General features: G+C 38.7%; 1 protein-coding gene across 1 annotated transcript in view; it reads left to right on the top strand.

The window, feature by feature from the left end:
• Positions 1 to 20753, top strand: part of thsd7ba (thrombospondin, type I, domain containing 7Ba) — a 197610-nt gene that overhangs the window by 110332 nt on the left and 66525 nt on the right. Inside the window, exons 6-9 of the mRNA XM_026294497.1 lie at positions 463 to 711; positions 1555 to 1724; positions 6304 to 6462; positions 11375 to 11572. Of these exons, the coding sequence (XP_026150282.1) occupies positions 463 to 711; positions 1555 to 1724; positions 6304 to 6462; positions 11375 to 11572 (776 nt within the window). The remainder of the gene's footprint in view (positions 1 to 462; positions 712 to 1554; positions 1725 to 6303; positions 6463 to 11374; positions 11573 to 20753) is intronic.

The following is a 20753-nucleotide window of genomic DNA, read 5'->3' as shown; positions in this document are numbered from 1 at the left end:
AATGAGTATTGTACTCACATCTTAATAACCTAACTAATTACATTGTCCAAATTAAACAACAAAGGCTGTAATTACATGACTAATGCACTTGTTTCATGCAGTATATTGAAGTGAGCATATCAGCTCTTTGTACCATTTCTGTGACAAGTTGACCTTAGACCCTGAGATCTGAGTTTCTTCACCTGGAACTCAACCCATCTATTAGTCGGTTCTTCAAGTAAATGCTAGCCAATAATTGACTGATTCATTCTCATTCATTCTTATTATGATTTGTCCACCAATCTATTTTAATCTCAACCACGACACACGTTCTTCTTCTGCTTTAATCTCACTCACTGTCTCTATAGCTGCTCTATTTTTTATGAAGGGGTTAAAATTTTCATGTTGTCAAATGATATTTTGTTGATGTTTCATAATAGCGGTATTTTTCCCTTTAATTTTTTTTAACTTTTTAATCTACAGCCTCTGTACCAAGGACAACTCCCCCCTGACCTTCCAGGCTTGCGTGATGCCCAAAGACTGTCAGACATCTGATTGGTCATCGTGGAGCCTCTGCTCTAAGACCTGCCGGTCCACCGACCTGTCTCCTGGTTACCGCCTTCGGTCACGGATCATGACGCAGATCCCAGTCGGCGGGGGGAAACAATGTCCTGCCCTTGAGGAAAAAGAAGCTTGCAACATCATAGGAGATTTACTTCCAAACTGCCCCAGGTAGTTTGATTTCAGCTCACAAACCTCAGAAGCGAAAGCTCTGCTCATGTGTAATCTCTAAAAACCAAATAATGATTTTTATTTTTGCTTCTCTGAGCTTTTTCACCTGAATAATTATGAAAGAAAGCCTAGAGGCTGCAAATATTCATGATTCCACTATCCATTATCTTGTGCATAATATTTGGCAATACCTCAATTAGCTTGTGACACCTACAACAAACTCTTGTACTTTTGGGAGTTCTTGACCCAACGGACATGACATGGATGACAAGTATTTGAAAGAATCATATTGTTTGAGGTGCATTTGAGTTAAGCTAGGATTTAGCTAATATTACATGCAGTAAACAATGTAGTCAATGGAGAATTACTTTCCCTGCTGGTAGCTTTTGTTTTATTTGCCACATCTACATGAAGTGCCGGAGAACAGAGGATTTACATGATTAGGAAAAACTCATTACGGAAATTAAGCATTTGATAGATTACTACAGGCTGTTGTTCTGGTAAACACCTCCAATATTATTGCTTTCTGCACCACTGCCTTTTTCATAGTTGAAACCAGACAGTTTGGTTTTTTCAAGTGCTGAAATTAAAATAATCACGCGTGCTGAAAAACTATGAGAAGAGGCTCTTGCTCTCAGTAATTTGACTATATTGACTGGCATTGCTACCCTGTGTCTGCTGATATTTAGCCTTTTTAAAAACATTAATTTATCAGTTTGCTTCTGATTTCAGGTTTCTTTCTGAAAATACACACAGTATTCATGTATACTTCCAAACACTGACTCCACTGCTGTTTGCTTGTTTACACAGCAAATACATTTGCATGTCTTTGTGCTTTGTCAGGTATGTGTGGAGGACCACTGACTGGGGTGAATGCCGCATCCTCCCTCTTCTGAGCCAGCAGGACCAGCGGCTGGCTAACATCAGTATTCTGTGTGGAGGGGGGATCCAGACCAGGAAGACCTACTGTGTTCAAGTCCCTGATGATTCAGCACCACATCACAGGAAGGAAGGTAAGAAAAACGCACCTTCATCACAGTTGACCCAGGGCTCGCTGGAAGACTCAAAACATTCACCATGAATAAATTCCAACTAAACTCTATGGTCTGTTTTGATATGATCTGTGAGCACAAGGTGAAAGTTAGCAGCAGAACATGTTGGTTGTATTGGTTATGTGGGTGAGAGAAAAATCATAAGCAAACAAATATTTCTGTAGCTAAAGCATATGTATACTACAGAGCCTGTGTTTTCTATATAGGCCTTTAAAAACAAGGATCCACTGTGTGGCTGGTTTGTAACCTGCTTCGATTACTTAGTAAATGCATTTGTAGTTTTGTAGTTTTTTTAAAGGGGAGATGAAGAGTGGGTGCCCAAATCCCCTTGAAACTAAGACTACAAAAAACACCTTTTTAATGAAGTGCGTCTCAGTCCCAGTGTGCCACAAAAATTAAAGACTAAAAATCTACAGTACCTCCATTTTAGCGGCCTTGTGAGGCAACTCACCATTTCTCACCATTCATGTGTGCATATGCGTTGGTGAATATGAGGAATTGTGATGACTTGGCCTGCTCAGCTTGGAAAGTGCTATATTAACAAACTTTCCACTGATCATGAAAATGAACAGACACACTGTTCTTATATGCTTATTTTAATCTCAATTAGTGCTCACATAGTATGTTATAAATAAGAGGAATAGCAGGATGACTGTGGCTCAGCAGGAAGTCCAAATGTTCGAGTGTCACAGGGCAGGACACTGAACAGAGCAAAACTTCACATGGTACTGTAGCTTGCTGTTAATCTGTCTGTGTATGGGTGAATGAGTAAATAAGAAGCTAATTGTAAAGCATATAGTTAAAAGTGCTGCATTAATGCAGCCATAACCATTTCACCTTCACTTTTTTTGCCAATACAAAGCTCTTGTTTCCCTTTTAAGATAACAGGAGCAGTAGGAAAATGTCCTCATGCTTAATACAATTTGTAGACAAGTCCATTATTAGTACTGTATCTACCTGTCACAGCCACTATGTGTGTGCTCCCCATCTGGATAAAGCATCTACACATGTAGTATGTGTCATATGTACATAGTCATCAAGATAAAAGAAGAGATAGATTGCTTAGTGCACAAGATTTTAAAAAATACCTAGTTTAGACAGTTGTAGAAATCCTATTAAAAAGTCTGTAAGATGCAGTGGATAGCAGCTCCTTGCCACTGTCACTGTAGTCACACAAGAATACACACAAAGACAGACATTATTACAGCCAAAGTTTAAAAGTATTTTAAAAGTAAGTATTCTTCACCGTTTTCCATCTTGCCTCCTCTCATTAATGTTTGTGTTACAAACCTAACCAGCTAAATCTCTTTAATATCAGAGTAGACACAGTAATGCTCAGGGTTGTGTTATATAGTGCAATTTGTGTAATTGTATGTGGCCTGGATTGTGAAAGAAAACAAGTGAAAGAGTTGAATGTGGTTTGAGAAATATTTCTTATCAGACTCTTTACTTTTCCCAGTAAATCAAACATGCCATATCAGCAGTATTATTAAAGGGGATGAATTAGTTTACTTTGAACATTGAGTGGAACCTGATCATTCCTCGCCCCTGTGATTTATTCTTGTTTTATTATGCATTATGTCAGTTTTATGCAGATTTAACAAGCTGTAATAAAATGTAGACAGATGGCATAACATACCAAAGTTAGTCAATGTAGAGATTTAAAGATAGAAAAGAAGAAAGTTACTGTCATTCCAGAGGAGAGAGAACTTCATCTCGTATTGTGGTTTTTGTCTTGAAGGCAGTGCTGACAGCTTGTCTAAATTTGGATTTGAGATGCTAATTGTGCAGCCGGACTGCTGCTGTTTCTTCTTTTTCAGTCAATCCTTTCAGACACATGAGGAACTCTCATGAGGAAAACGCCACTAAACCTTAACCTCGAAGTTGATCTGTCATGTATTTCATGTGCATTATTTAATGCCATGTAATCTTTTAGGACAAGTCATATGTGTTTTTTGGTATGGGCTGTAGTATGCTTAGTATTTAGAAAGAAAAACCAATGTACCAAAGTATGGCTTATCGGTCAAACAAGATAAGATGACTGTAGATGCATTGTAGTGCATTGTACTGTGTAATTAATGCATAATATGCTGAAGTGTAAATTTTATGGAGATACAGATGTATAAATATCTAATCGGATTCATTATCTGATTTAATTATTCTTTTATTTAGTAGTTCCAGATTTTAATATTTTTTGCTTAAATTCACAGAAACAAAAATGTACCATTATCATTATCAAAACTTGTACAATTGCATTGTCACTGCTACCCCCCCACCCAAAAAAAACAAAACAAAACAAACAAACGAAATAAAAAAAAAAAATCAAATCAATCTGCCCTAGTTTCTGCTAAAACTGTGTGTACACACGTACAACACAAAGACACGCAGGCAGTGACAGCATTTCATATCCTGGCACAACAAAACTACTACTACAAAAAATGCAATATTACAGTGTTAGGTATAGAAATGATGTGAAATGCATATGATTTATACAGTAGTAGTAATTCTTATGATACAAAATAAAATATTTAGTATTATTATTTTGATGATTGACATGAATTCAATTGTGTAATGTCTCCTGTGCAACAAATCAACTTATACCTTGTGATTTCGTTATTATTATATATCATATATGAGAATGGCTTGTGTGTGGCTCTTCACTATGATGAAAGCATTGTGTTTTATTGTTCCACACTCATGCTTAACGCATGTTTAAACTGATACAACAAATGCACACACAGAAAATATTCCTGAACAGCATTTTACAGTGTAGTTTGTAACCAAACAACCAAATCAAAACTGGCAATTCCTGCAAAATCTGAAATTTATAAATTGGTTTACCAGGTTTGAGTTTAGTTGAGTGCCACACTTTTCTTTGTTTGCCCAGAAGTGGTGGCTCTGCTCACTCAGCATGTGAAATGGCCCATTTTTCTTTACTGTTAGAACTCAACAACTCCTCACTTCCTGCGTAGTGGAAGTTATTCTTTTGACAGAACAGAGAAAGAGAAAACCTACCATCTGTTGCAAGCTTGCTCTGGGTTAAATTACAGTTGAAAGATCAGTGAGGGGGAGTAGCACCACAGATACGTGTTCAAAACATCTAAGAGTTTCTATCATTAGATATTTTAAAACACAGAAACAGTGGGATATTTAGGTTTTACATGTAGCCAGTTAATTTCTTTTGATAAATAAATCAATATGCTTGGAGATGAAATATATAATTTGTAATAATCACCAAGACAGCCGTATTATTGTGTGCTTTATGAAATGCAAAAGTCTGTCTGATACCTCTACAAAATTTGGCTTCCATCCACGCATTTTTTGGTATACTGTCTACATGATGAGTCCTGTGTGCCCTTATTTTACAGCTGAGGTGGTTTGTCAGTTGCTGTGGGATGTCCCTTTAACCCACCAGATGTAGCCAGACAAATGCTAGAAGACCAGAGGTGTATTTGGACAGTGAATGTGTTAGCTGAGTATAGAATATCAATCAAGGCGGCTCTTTGAACCAATGGATGTGAGGAACACAGATCAATACGTCAGCTGTAATATTTACCTTGACGTGACCCACACAACTTTTGCTAAAGTAAACAGATGTGGCTTTGTGTCTGCAGTATGGGATGCTGCTTGATATGATAATGTGGAAAATAATTTGTACCTCTTGGATGTCCAATGTAGTAATGCACTTGATCGACACACGAAATCGCAAGTTAGGGAAGCAGAAGGATCTGTACCATGAACTTTATCAATGTGTTTAAGCAAGCATCTCATTTTTATAAAGGATATCAAACGCCATGTAAATTACTTTTGGTAAGAATACAAAATGCGTAATGGACATTTACTGAATTTCTCTTTGGGCTCTCATTTAAATGGAAATTTGCCTCTCAATCATGTGTGGAGGTGCATCAAAATGGAATATTAAACTGGATAAATCTCTGTGTTGTGGACAGGCAAAAAAATTCCCTCTTATTCAGCGTGAGAGACTAATGTCAGAGCCCATTACAGGTGGCAGAGCTTTCTGTGATCTACAAATGATGCCAGCCATGCTCAGCAGTGAATTGGTTTCACTGTGTCTTGCCTTAATATCTCCCTGTTCAGTTCCTGTTTAAACCCATAGATGGCCACTGCCTTCCATTTAATATTCTCCTGAGGCAGACATGAGATGAAAAGACCTATTTTCCTTCTGTTCTTTCTCTTTTCTCCTTTATTTTGACTCCACAAAAAAGCTTTGCTAAATTTGCCCTTCATCTCGACACATTGTGTAAAACTTGAAGCTGTAGCCTTTACTAGTATATAAACAACTAACTTCTCAATCAGAACCAAATTACATCCACACTTTTCAGTCCGAACACACTGATGCTGTTTCATCTTCTTCACTCTTTTTACATCAAGCACATACTTCTGTTTTGGATTCCAATTTCAAAACATAGTCAATAGCAATCACACACACATACACACACACGTCCACACACCGTTATTTGTGTGCGCCTGATCTTTTAACCCTGCTTTATCCTTACCTGTGTTGCTTTTGTTTGTTCAGTCTCCAGGCCTGTGCATGCCAGACTGTGTGCTGGTGAAGAGCCCCCCTTGGGTGTCAAGCACTGCTCCATCCCCTGCCAGCACCACTGCCTGCTCTCTCAGTGGTCACCATGGGGTGCCTGCCTACATGACAATTGCAAAGTACCACAAGGGAAGAAAGGTACGATGCAATAATTTATGGGTCTGAAAGATTTCCAGTGTTTTGTCATTGTAGACAGTAATCACTGTGCAACAATGTATTGAACAGAATCAATATGCTATCTACATATTGATACAGTGCCACCTCCTAGCGGCAAGTTCTGGTGTTTAAAAACACAATACTTTTAAAAATGACTAAAAGGTGTAGATGAACGTGTATAATAACATTTGTTGTGGTCAATTCATTTGATTTAGTACATAAGTGCATATTTTAGTATTTGGAAAAGCAGGACTGTAGGATGAATAGACTTAAAAGGCCAAACACGTTCTACAAACATGTCTTCAGAAGAAAAAAGGAGTTAAAATACATGTGCCACACAGAAAAAAAAATAATAATAATACTGTGTCTTCACTGATGACTGACATGATTCTTCTTTGGTGATGCTATGTTATTTTCAGCCAGCCACTTTATAAATTAGACCACAGTAGCTGCTGTCACAAGATGTAACAACCCCATAAAAAGTGGACTAAAGTATTCTTGTAAATAATAAAAAAAATGTTTCAAGTATATCATCTTTCCAGCTGTCTTTAAATCCAAAGTACTGTTCTCTCAGAATCACATTTGACAGATGGAGGGACAGAAGGACAGATACAGACCATCCAAAAAAATATACTACAAATAGCTAGCTAACAAGCTGCTATGATTTAAAATTGAAACTGATAATTGCACAGATGGGCCAGTGGTGATTTTACAAGCATTCAGTCAAAAAACAATTAACGGCTGAGTCCTATTGCAGATAGCTGTGTCGTACATTTACAATCAGCGATTCACAGCAATTCATGCCTAAGAGCTGAGTACGTCCAATAAGGTCAACAAGGGGCTTCAAACTAACCTGAGAGCTATTATACATGGACATGTTTTCAATTTAGCACTGCACCATGTTTGAATGTCTAAACAATGGATTGTGTTGTGCCTTTGAAATATTGATACTGAAGGAGAGAGAGAGCGAGAGATACAGTACTGTGGCTGACAGAGGCGAAAAGAGAAAATGACAATGCAAGGGAGCAACGCTGTCAAAGCAGGAGAGGCAGTGCATGTTTGAATCTTAAATTGTTTGTTGATAAGTGGCGGGCTGAGAGGAAGTGTGCTCTGGAAGATAGCAGTACAGGTATAAACCGCCACAGATGAAAGACAGAAAGAGAGCACACCTGTAGTTCAGCTCTCAGACCCCAGGAGGGTGACGGGAATTTCAGCAGATAAGATGCTTCCTGTGTGTGTGCATCTGTGTGTGTGTGAGTGGGTATGCTTAAGTATTCAGCGAGCTGGGGCTGTCTGAATGTTCTTGTCTTTTTGCACAGGTGAATGCATGTCAAATCCAACAGCTTTGGAGAATCTACAGTACACATTGTGTGTGTAGTGTAGTGTATGTGTTTCGGCCAGCGTGCCGGCACTGGTCGGAGCTGTTAGTATGTTAGTGCTCTGCTAAAAGGGCAGCATGACCTCATCCCAGCCATGAGTAAACGTGCATGAAAGCACCCTGGGGAGCGACTGAAGGGTGGATTGTTCAGGTCAGTGCCCACACTCTCCAGCACTGGATCTCTATGGGATGAGCCTGCTTCTCTCACAGACAGTGGCATTAATATATTTCAAGGAGTGGAAAGCACAGCATCTGCTGTTTTGCACAGGGATCTCTTGTGGCACACTGTCTTTTGATGGCATTCATAAAGTTGCAGAATTCACAGCAGAGTATGAAACCAATAGAAAGTCACCCACAGTGAACTGCAAAAGTGACTGAGAAACAATGAACAGTTACTGAGTAGTTCGCTATTGTTATGATCCAAGTCGTTAGCCCGTGGTCTTTGAGTTGCAGAGGATTTCTTGCTCCTATTGAATGTGCACTTAGCCTTTATGTTTCACAACAACAGAATAAACTACAATGTGTCTCCAACCAAAAGGCCTGTGAGATCCCAGTTTTCAGGTAGATGGGCCAACCAGCTAATTTGCTTATGTTGGCCGAGCTTTGTTCTCATTCAAATTACATATTAAAATTGCCTGACAGTAGCTTTTAGTGCTTTTCACATTGTTTCATGTGCTCTATCACCACTATGTGGGAAAAATGAATTCAGGACGTTACTGGATAGAATTTTTTTTTTAACTAAAAGTCAATGAGCTGGAGGGAGGGTCATTCCTGAATAACAGTTTGCTGAAAAGCACTGGTTTGCTCTTGTTTTGCTGAAATAAACCTGGTACAACCAAGAAACCTTTCAATTATTAATATCCATGAGGGCAAGCCCATGCCAAATTGTTTTTTTTTTTCTTTTTTGTGCTTTGGATGTGAGTAGAAGTAAGTGCTCTGGGCCATACTGCAATCGATGCAGAGTCTCTTTGCACTTTGAGGGCATACTCATCAGCACTGCTCGGATCAGACTCCTGAACTGGTGCCTCACACCAGTAGATGGTCTGGGGATGTAATTTGTAGAGTGGGCATCCTGGGGTTAGACAGTTCCACCTGTCGAGGGAAAGAATGTGGGACCTTTCTGCCAAGTGTCAGAGTTGTGGTAAAATGAGTACGGCTCAAAAATAAAAGCTGCAGCGGCTCAAGTATTATGGCCATTTTCTGGAGGAAGTGCTGAAGCCTAGAAATAAAATTATTATTCTACCATCTTTCATCTACCAGAACATTTTTCTGTGTCCTTAGGGAATAGGAAGAGCTCAGTAGTCAATAGACTGTAGATTAAAACATGAGGTGTCCACTCAGTGAGAACCTTTTCATGAAGAAATAAATATTTTATGAGAAAATCAATTTTTCAGAGTGGGGAATATGAATCAAAATTATGTAACTGATTAGACAACTGGCTTAATGAGTTTGTCAAAATATGGATCATGTTATTGGACAATTCACTAAACGTGTATTTAAAGCATCTTAAACCATGTCTTGTTAAATGCCCTTTTAGTTGTCATTGCTGTAGACATTTTAGCCAATTAAAAAATATACACAGTTTCTATATGGACACAGATGATTGAGTGTAAAAGCTGTAAAAGGCCAACATGTGGTAAAGGAAACCAAGCAAAAAAGTGGATGATTAAATAGGGTGATGTGGTAATCTGTTGGTTTAAGATGCCATGCAATACGGTATTCTTGCTCTTCCTCTCATTGTTCCTGCTTAAATGTGTATTCCCTCAACTAATGGCTCACAGCTGGTTCAATGTAGTGATGCAATTGAATCAGCCAATTAGAGAATGCCTATTAGAATTCATATGACTTGTTCACAACAGTAATCTAGTCAAAGGACATTAAAATGTTTTCAAACTACTTACACTCTCCCACACTGATGTGGGATGTTTATTTTTGTGTTTTGTGTTTTGCTCACATTGAATTTTTTCAACTAATATTTTCTTACACATCAATGGGAAACAATATGAATTCCCTTCAACCTATTTACATGATTTTACAATTTTTTCAGTTTTGCTTTTAAACAACACACAGGTACCCATATAAATATACAGCAGATTTGAAGTAATACTTTCTATTTTCTGTACTGACCACTCATTGTTCTGGGAAAAAATACATTTCAAAGTTATCTGAAGTCAGACTTTAGCAGTCTGAGACAAAGTGAGGATATTTTAAAGTTGCAGCCTTTTTAATTTATACATATTTATTAAAAAATGAGCAAATATGTTCAACATGTATTTCTTTTTTATACTTTTAAATAATAGAATTAGAGATAAATATTGAAAGTGACAGGGTAGAATAATGTTCAGCATAGCACTGTTCAGCTACAAGGCTCTGGGTTAGAAACCCATATGAACCTGGAGACATTCTCTTTGCATTTCTCTGTGTGCTCCAGTTTCCTCCCACAGTCCACAGACATGCAGTTCAGGATTAGGGATTAGGATTAGAGACTCTAAATTGTCTGTAGGTACGAATGTGAGTGTTTGTCTGTCACTATGTGTCAGCCCTGTCACAAACTGGTGAGCTGTCCAGGGTGTACCCTGCCTCTCACCCAATGTCAGCTGGGATTGGCTCCAGCCCACCCTTTACAGGATAATCAGTGGATAATGAATGTTGAAAATTGAATAAGCAATGTTTTTTTTTTTTTTCAAATTTGAATATGAGTGTTTTTAAGGTTAACCTAGTTTAGTTACTTAGATGGACGCTAACCTTTATCTTTGAGAGAAGAAAATAATTGTGCAGGTTGACAACTGCCGGGACCATTACGGCAAATCCGAAAAAATAATTCCACTTCATATGAAGATCATCATAACATAACTCATGTATACTATTGATTCTACAATGGTTAAATTAAAATAATCTTAATTTAACAAAGTGCCATATGGAACTTCATGTGGAGAGAATCAGGTTTTGTCTTTGCACCAAGCATTTTAATGGATTCTGTGGACAGCTCCTGGTGCTGAAATTGACTCATAAATGGATGTATTACTTGCTTCTCTACTACAAAACAGCTCATTTCTAAAAAAGGTGAAAAAGTTAATAGAATAACAAAGCCACTTGAATTTAGAGTGAACCTATAACAAATATAATTTTATTTTTAATGAATTATTATGCCATACAGAGATAGTGCCCAGTAAACTCTCCATCTCTTTAATTTAGGTATAAGTACACTGCAGCAGCCAGAAGCAGGGGATCTGCACATAACTGCACCGAAGCCTGAATTCAAAGATTTTATTTTTATTTCAGATAATTATAGCAATAATTAAATGAATTACTGAATATCACACATAACTTGGCTGCCAAATTTGACACCATTACCATTTGGGACAAGTTAAATAAATGCATCATAGTACTGAATTGTTGTGATTGGGAGTGAGTGGGTGTATTTGAGTGAGACAACATGATTACTGTTTTGTACAGGAATGTCAATAGCTTCTCTGGCCTTTTCTCTTTCCTCCCTCCCCACTTGCTTTCTGTCAGGTTTCAGACAGAGGAGGAGAAAGGTGTTGTGGGAGTCCAGCAGTTCTCCAGAGACCTGTCCACATCTTGTTGAATCTATCCCCTGTGAAGATCCTGCCTGCTACCTGTGGCAAGTCCAAGAGGGACCTTGCCTTCACAATAAAAGCGCCTGTGGTCCAGGAATGTCAGTCCAGAATGTGACCTGTGTCAGCACTGAAGGTACTCCCATAGATTAGCGTCATAAATCAACAGTTCACATCAAAATCAACATGCTTCTCTCTCATGTGGTGGGCTTTTATGGAGCCACAAACTGGGTTTATAGTTGACTTTCTTCCATCTAAACCCTGCTTTACGCAGTAGTTTGACATTTTGGGAAATATTCTTACATGTAGAGCGTTAGATGGGAAGATTGCTACCCCTGTTTTTACACTTTAACCAATATTCTCTGCTCTGTAAATAAAAACTACCATTAGCTCAATATTGATATAATTTCACGTGAATGTTTTAAATGATGCTAATCCCAGACGGCAGCACTTATTCACAAATCTAATTAGACTAAAGCCTCTAAAGTAGCTGTAAAATCATCCAGCCTGTAGTAAACACATCAGCGCTGTAATCTGGACATCTAATGTGATCTGTAGCATTTTGATGCATGAACTACTGGGTATAATGTGATCTATTGTGCACAGCCATATCATCACACTGTGTAACAGGGACATCCGCTTTAAGGGAGCATACATTATTCATAAGGGACCAACACTGAGTTTATGGGCACAGAAAACATTGGCCTGATTAAAAATCACAGCATCTTACCAGGCCTTAATTGCTCATCTCCATAGATTAGAAACCTAATTGCTGCCTTTTTTTCCCTGCATTTTATTATTCTGTCACAATGGATCATGTGTGTGTTTATCAGGAAGGCAGAGGAGGATGTAAACATATTAGCCAATGGGAGAATTTAATGAGTTTTGACAAGACAATGAAGATTGTACACTTTGGCCAGTTTGAGTGAAAAAAAAGGCTTATGAAATTATCTGCAGCAGATTTATTGTTAGTGAATGTTGGCACTTGTTCACTGTTGCTTCTTTAATTGGCTTTTCTGACTTACCATTGAAGGATGTTGGGTTATTTTCACACACAGTCACAACAGTTGCTAAGTGATGCAAACCACTGGAGGAGTTCTGTATTTTCACACAATGCAAGAATAACAGTGATGCAGGAAAGGACTACAAGCCTCACTGAGAATGTCAGCATGACTCACAATTTCACAGCTAATACTTTATACTGTAAATACAATTCTCCTCAAGGCCTGGTGAGAGCATTATTTCCATTTTTGCTGTTTTTCTGTTTTATTTTTTTATTAAAACTTCTGATAAAAATATGACTAGTAATGATCCCTTGAAGTGGCAGCACGGTAGGTTGGTGGTCATTACCGCTGCCTCAAAAAGTTCCTGGTTTGAAACCCATCAGAGGCCTTTCTGTGTGGAGTTTGCATGTTCTCCCTGTGCTTTGTTGGGTTTTCTCCAGGTACTCTGGTTTCCTCCCACAGTCCAAAAACATGTATGTCAGGTTGATTGGTGACTCTAAATTCTCTTTATTGCAATGGTATGCACCTTCCACATGTTCATTATATCTGATAAAGCCATCACCAACATTTTAAAATGCAGAACTTTTTTTTTTCTTTAGTGAACTGCATGATGAGAGATATAAAAACAGATAATTAGTCTGTTGCTATGTTTTTTGTGCAAAAAAACTTCAATAACCTTTTTAATCATGGGCAGGTTTTTCTCTAGATGCAATATGCTTTAAGTTATTTCTCTATTGGGCTTGACGTATAAATTTAGTAGACCTTGGAGAAACAGCTGCTAATTGCCAGTCTGTCTGCACATTTAGACTCAACACATTCAAGCTCTCCTTCTCATCTGTTACACAAGAAAAGTTAATGGACACATTTGTCTGTGTAGTGCTGAAATACTGAAATAAAGCAAGAAGACATGCTTCTCTCTGGGGAAAAATAAAGTTCAAGCTTTTGCCAGTCACGGAAGACTCGGAAATAATTTAATTTCCCATATTAAGGTCAGAGTTTATTCAAGGCCTCAATTGCTGTACCCCCAGAAGATTCCCCATCTCAAATACAAAACAACTTTTATGAAGAACACATAAAAAACTAATCTCAGCTCAATGTTAAAATGGACCTGACCTTCTCTTACATTTCTCTTATCTAATGTCCCTCAGGTTGAATGAGGAATATAAATAGCCAAATAGAGAATATAACATCATGTTAGTGTAACTCTCTACACATGTCACTTCATGTGCTTCATGCTGTTTTGCTTCATTTGCAGATAGAATCTATAGAGCTGAATGTCTGGATCCTACCTCATCTCTGTCAAATAAGAGCTTTGTAGTGGGTGATTTATTATTTATTTATTTACAGTTATTACAAGAATAATACAGCATTAATAATTGGTTTCAATGACTAAAATATAATAACCTACTGTCTGGTAAACCCTTGTGCTTGCTCTGTACAATATGTCTGGATTTGTTGCTGTTTTAAAGAAATTAGCTCCCTATCCAGTTGTTGAGCAGTAACCCCAAATAATAGCTTGCCCAGGTTTAATTTCCCATACCAGGATTTTATTTAAGGTAATGGATCATTTGTTTAAGATCTAGTACATTTGCTTTGTCACACAAATTAGAGGAGTATTACACAATATTAAAAAAATGTTCATGGAATCTTTGAAGACTCATAAGATTAAAATAAAATACAGCAATCAGATCTTCTGCCCTAAAGTGCATTTAGCATTGGAAAATAGTTAATGTCTGTAGCAGCTTTTGGTTCCTGTGGTGCTTTTTCTTTGGAAATATTTTAATAATATGTTACAGTACTTTAACGTTTTAACAGGGGAATCTGGAGATTTTATGACAGGTATGTTTAGGCTGACTGTGGAAAGTATGAGAATATCCTCTTTTCCCTGGGTTTCAATCATTTTTACTTTTTCCAGAAGTGTAAAGAATATTTGACAGGGTGAGACATGCAGAGAGGAGCGAGAGAAAGGAGAGGTAGGAGTGACATGTCTGCAGAGATGAAAGGATTGTGTACAATAATCTGTCCATAACAAGAACAATCTATGATATTTATGAATATTTTGTGTTAATAGCAGCAACTTGTCTTCAAAACATACACATGCATTAGTTGAATTGGCTTTGTCTTTATCTATAGTACACTGTGATGGAGTCTGAGAACTCCTGAAAGATAAGAAGTTAAGGTTCAAAGCTATTTATGGGTAAGAAGTGAAAGGGTTTGAGAAGTGGAGGTAAACTAAACTGTCTACCTTCCAGCTCATGTTGGCTTGCCCTCCTTTGTTCAAGGAAAGACATTTTTAATTGGAGAAATCTCAGTCAGTTAGGGCCTGTTGGCCTAGCCTGGTTTTACCGTGTCCCCATTTTAAGCAGATGTTTCCTTATTCTCTTAAAACCTGCTTTAACCCCTAACCCAATTATGAATGCATTCATACACAACTTTTAAACTGGAATAATATACATTGGTGTGATAGAGTGGTTGAATCTTTTCTTGAGAACCCACCTCTTATAACTTGTTTAAAGATGCTATCTTATTGAGTTTATTATTTACTATTGATTTTATTTTCTACATCAGTCTAGTTGAGCTGAATTTGTATTAAATTTATATATTCATATTCTGTAATTGGATCACATTGACGACATGATCATATAGTATTCCAATAATGTGACTGAAAAAAGTATTTCCAAACCTTAAAGAGACATATCATTGTAATCCCTTACATCACACACTTTTTATACCCCAACTCTAAATGATTGCTGACGTCTGATGTTTGTGGAAAGGTCCATCATGGCTGACATTCCTTTTCACCATCCATTAGGAATGGCTCCATTAGGACGTGCTTTTATGTTCAGAACATAAAAACTACTGACATTTTTGAGTGGTTCAGTTTAATGTAGAGTCACTCTAAGCTCAGGCTTCCAAATGCTCCCCACATGTAGCTGCCTTGAATGAAAATATGTATGTTAGAAAAACAAATCTTAAACCATGAAGCTAATTGTCTTAGGTGGTAAATATAGAGTATTCACACTCAGCTGGAATAAAGGAAGTGGGTATGTTAACTGGCAGTTACCATTTAAGATTGTGAACTTCCATAGAGTGACAGACACTCCAGAGATATACTGTGTTTTCTCCACTTTACTCCTTGATTGAGTAAGCATCTGGTTTCCAATTTCTCAAGATAAAACTGGTCTGCATTTCAAGCCTGAAAACTCATGAAGTTGTCTGAGGAAAGTCCCTGCCTGTAAAGAGTAAGAGACAACACTTTCCCCGCAAAGTCTGTCTGATGGGGATTTAAATTATTATCTATGGCTGCTCAAGCAATCAGAAAACATCCTCTATCACCTAAATGCCATCTTTTATTGCTAGGCAAATATATGAGGTAATTCCTAAAACCACTCAGGTATGGATGAAATGGAATTGACTGGCACAGGGGTGTTTAAGGACATTTTGGGGCTCAGTCAAGAGGATGAGCTAAAAGGAGCAACACCTGGGGTGGAGGACTATAGTTATTTTTTTATCTTTCAGAAAATTCAGCAATCTAATGCATCACATAGCATGAGAACACTTTTAGTTCTATGTTTATTCTTTTCCTCATCTGTTTTCTGTCATCTAATAGTCCACTTTAAGCTCTGCAGACCCAGTCCTCAAATAGTCCAAACAAAATCATTAGTGGTTGTACAATATAATATTTGTTAAAACCTTCAGTAAGTCCCAGTATAATTACTGTAATAGCATTCTAGTCTTTGTGGTATAAGTAGATTTACTGTGTCGGACTTTGATCTGTTAATATATGATGTGTGAATTTGCAGCTTGACTAACAGCTCTGGCATGATTGGCAGTGTGTGATCTAGCTTCATTTAGCACCTGAACATAGCACAAGTATATGAGGAATTTAATGGCTGAGACTGTGTGTGTTTAAAAAATGTAAAGAAGAGTATTTCCATCCATTATCTACACCTTATTCCTATTTAGGATCACAGGGACCTGCTGGAGCCTATCCCAGCTCTCTTTGGGTGAAAGGCAGGGGTACACCCTGGACAGGTCACCAGTCCATCACAGGTCCACATAGAGACAAACAACCTCACACACTCACACTCACTCCTATGGGAAATTTAGAGTCACCAATTATCCAAATCACAAACTGCATGTCTTAGCACTGCGGGAGGAAGTTGAAGTACCCAGAAAAAAACCCATGGCAAGAACATGAAAAATGCACTCGGTGAGGTCCCAGGATTTGAGCAGGATTGAAACTAGGAACATTCTTGTTGTGAGGTGACTAACCATTGCATTGCTGTGAGAAGGATTAAAAAAAAAAATAAGAACAATATGAAGAGAAGAGAAAAGACAAAACATGAGACATCGAATAGAGACTAAAGATGTGACCACTGTAATAGATATCTATCTATCTATCTATCTATCTATCTATCTATCTATCTATCTATCTATCTATCTATCTATCTATCTATCTATCTATCTATCTATCTATCTATCCATCTATCTAATATACTATAACATTTAAAGATTCCCACTGTATGTCCACTAGAACAAATAATTTCAGTGTAATTCTATTTTTCTATTATTCTCCAAACCCACTTACTGTTTTCAGATTTTCAGGTTCCTAAAATTTACATCTTTAAACATTTTTTATTCTATAAGATAACATCACTATTTTAATATTAAAGTAACTGAGACTGTGTAAAATGTATGTGTTTTTTTATGTAGAATTATGAATGTGACTTTTATTTGTCTCAGAGGGTTGACTGATGTATGAGAGAGATTTGGGAGAGAGTTACTGTAGGAGAGAGAATCAAGACAGTCCCTCAGGTCTTATGGTGACTACATTCATACAGACACTAGAACTTGCAAACTTTAAACCATGTTATCTGAAACTTTGCAAAACACAATTATCATCTTATTTTTCTTAGTATGTGCATTTAAAGTTGCATTTTGAGTTGGATGGAGGTAAATCTCAAGTTGTTGAGTTAACTAAGTTAAAAATAATGTGCCATCACACCAAGGGGAGGCTAATGGGTACTTGATATATTCCACAACTTTATTGGGCTGTAAAGTATAACAAATTAAAAGTAAAAGTGCTGCATTAGCCTGTCCCACAGGCTTTTCGCCTCAGGCCTAGTAAAGTTGTTTTGACAACTTTGAGTGTTCCCATAGCCCCCACTTGCTACACAGTGACCATTCACACCAGAGCAGTCGGTCCTATTTCCAAACTACTGTAGCAACCACAGGACATGCTGACTCAAACATACTGGATGCACCTGTGACTGACAGCTGACATGACAGATCTGATCCCTTATAGATGCATATTGCCCAACAGCCATAAAACTACAGACAGTCTGACATTTTTAAAACAAAAAACAGTAACCCATCAGCCTGAACTCTTTCTGCTCGACTGGTCAGCAAAATTCTGTGTTGAGCATCAACTAAGGAAAGAAACCCTAAACTTTTCTATGTGACTGTCACTAATAATGAAATTCTAAAGTTACATGATTGACAGACAAATACAGAAAAAATGTCTATTAGTAACCCAGGCCACTTTGATGTTCACAGTGATTTTGCCCAATTTGCCTTGTTGCTTTTTGCCTGCCAGCTTTGTCTTAAAAGCTGCCTGGGCAGAGTGGATGTGATTATTAACTTTTAAGCAAAGGCGAGGACTTTCAGTTTAATTGGATCAGATTAATTGGTGGGTGGGTGAGTAGAATAGAAATCATATTGAAATTGCATCCAAGAAGTAGTGATATCTGAGTAGGAGTCCCAACAACAGATCCCAGTATTAATAATGAAAAAGGACCCCTAGAGTAGCTATGTATTTGTATCACAAACTGTGACTGTGGATTCATGTTATCGTACCAGTACTCTTCAGGCACGTCTTCCAGGCATATTCATTAGTGGTGTGTGATTTTCAAGCAGAACTGCTAAAAAATGATTTTAAATTGCACTGATTGTAAAGGTATAGCAAACACTTCTGCTTTTGGTAATAACACATCAAAACAAATTATTAAATATGCCTGGAGCACTGGGAAGCTTCTTAAGTTTTGCATGACATTTCATACTTTTCTTTTTTCTTAGATTGATGCAAAATCTAATGTTGTAATATTATAATAATAATAATAATAATATTTTATATAGGGGTCCTATATATATATATATATATATATATATATATATATATATATATATATATATATATATATAGTCCCATCCAACTACCGTCCGATAACCTGCCTCTGCACAACATCGAAGCTCCTGTCGGGCATCATAGCGGCTAAGATGAGTAGGCACATGGCTCAATACATGAGCGGGGCCCAGAAAGGAATAGGTAAGGACACCAGGGGAACAAAACACCAACTACTGGTGGATAAAGCGGTCGCTCGAGACTGTAAGACCAGGCAGACCAACCTGTGCACCGCCTGGATTGACTACAAGAAAGCCTACGACTCAATGCCTCACACATGGATCCTGGAATGCCTGGAGCTGTACAACATCAATAGGACCCTAAGAACCTTCATAAGGAACTCAATGGGACTGTGGAAAACAACCCTAGTAGCCAACCTCAAGCCAATAGCTTGAGTCTCCATCAAGTGCGGCATCTACCAAGGAGATGCTCTGTCCCCGCTGCTGTTCTGCATAGGCCTGAACCCCCTCAGCCAGATCATCACTAAGACTGGCTTCGGATACCGACTGCGAAATGGGGCAACCATCAGCCACCTCCTGTACATGGATGACATCAAGCTGTATGCCAGGACTGAACGAGACATCGACTCACTGATCCATACCACCAGGATATACAGCAACGACATTGGAATGTCATTCGGACTGGACAAGTGTGGTCGAATGATAACAAAGAGAGGGAGAGTTGTCAGGACTGAAGGAGTTGAACTCCCAGAAGGCAGCATAGCGGATGTTGAGGGCAGCTACAAGTACCTTGGAATCCCACAGGCAAATGGGAACCAGGAAGAAGCCGCAAGGAAAGCAGCCACAGCCAAATACCTACAGAGGGTAAGGCAAGTCCTAAGAAGTCAGCTAAATGGGAAGAACAAGGTCCAAGCCATCAACACCTACGCCCTGCCAGTCATCAGATACCCCGCTGGCATAATAAGCTGGCCAAAAGAGGACATAGAAGCCACTGATGTCAAGACAAGGAAGCTCCTCACAATGCATGGAGGACTTCACCCCAAATCCAGCATCCTGAGACTGTACGCTAAGAGGAAGGAAGGAGGCCGGGGACTGGTGAGTGTCAGAGCCACCATCCAAGATGAAGCGGCCAAGATCCATGAGTACATCAGGAAGATGGCCCCAAGCGATGGAATACTTAGTGAATATCTCAGGCAACAGAAGCCCGATGCAGAGGACGAAGAGCAAGAACCATCATGGCAGGACAAACCCCTGCACGGCATGTACCACCGACAGATACAAGAAGTGGCTGATATCGAAAAGTCCTACCGGTGGCTGGAAAAAGCTGGACTGAAAGACAGCACAGAGGCACTGATCGTAGCGGCACAAGAACAGGCCCTGAGCACAAGATCGATAGAGGCCGGGATCTACCACACCAGGCAGGACCCCAGGTGCAGGCTGTGCAAAGATGCCCCTGAGACAATCCAGCACATAACAGCAGGTTGTAAGATGCTAGCAGGCAGAGCGTACATGGAACGCCATAACCAAGTGGCCGGCATAGTGTACAGGAACATCTGTGCCGAGTATGGGCTGGAGGTCCCAAGGTCAAAATGGGACACACCTCCAAAGGTGAGGGAGAATGACCGAGCTAAGATCCTGTGGGACTTCCAGATACAGACCGACAAACAGGTGATGGCTAACCAACTGGACATATTAGTGGTGGACAAACAACAGAAGAAAGCCGTAGTGGTAGATGTAGTGACAGCAACATCAGAAAGAAGGAACATGAGAAGCTGGAGAAATACCAAGGGCTTAAAGAAGAGCTAGAAAAGATGTGGAAGGTGAAGGCAACAGTGGTCCCCGTGGTAATCGGCACCCTCGGGGCTGTGACCCCCAAACTGGGAGAGTGGCTCCAACAGATCCCAGGAACAACATCAGAGATCTCAGTCCAGAAGAGCGCAGTGCTAGGAACAGCTAAGATACTGCGAAGAACCCTCAAACTCCCAGGCCTCTGGTAGAGGACCCGAGATTGAGGAAGACACACCACCCATAGGGGTGAGACGGGAATTTTTTTTTTTTTTTTTATAATTATATGTTGCTTTAGTCAGAATAGAATTAACTAAACACAGGGCCTGAAGTACACTATAGTGTGCAGAAGTACAGTAGATTGATCTTTAAGGTGGCTGTTAT

Source organism: Mastacembelus armatus, chromosome 21 (assembly GCF_900324485.2).
Source record: "Mastacembelus armatus chromosome 21, fMasArm1.2, whole genome shotgun sequence".
Lineage (NCBI taxonomy): Eukaryota > Metazoa > Chordata > Actinopteri > Synbranchiformes > Mastacembelidae > Mastacembelus > Mastacembelus armatus.
The sequence above is the reverse complement of the archived record's forward strand: the minus strand, read 5'-3'. Positions and strand labels throughout refer to the sequence as shown.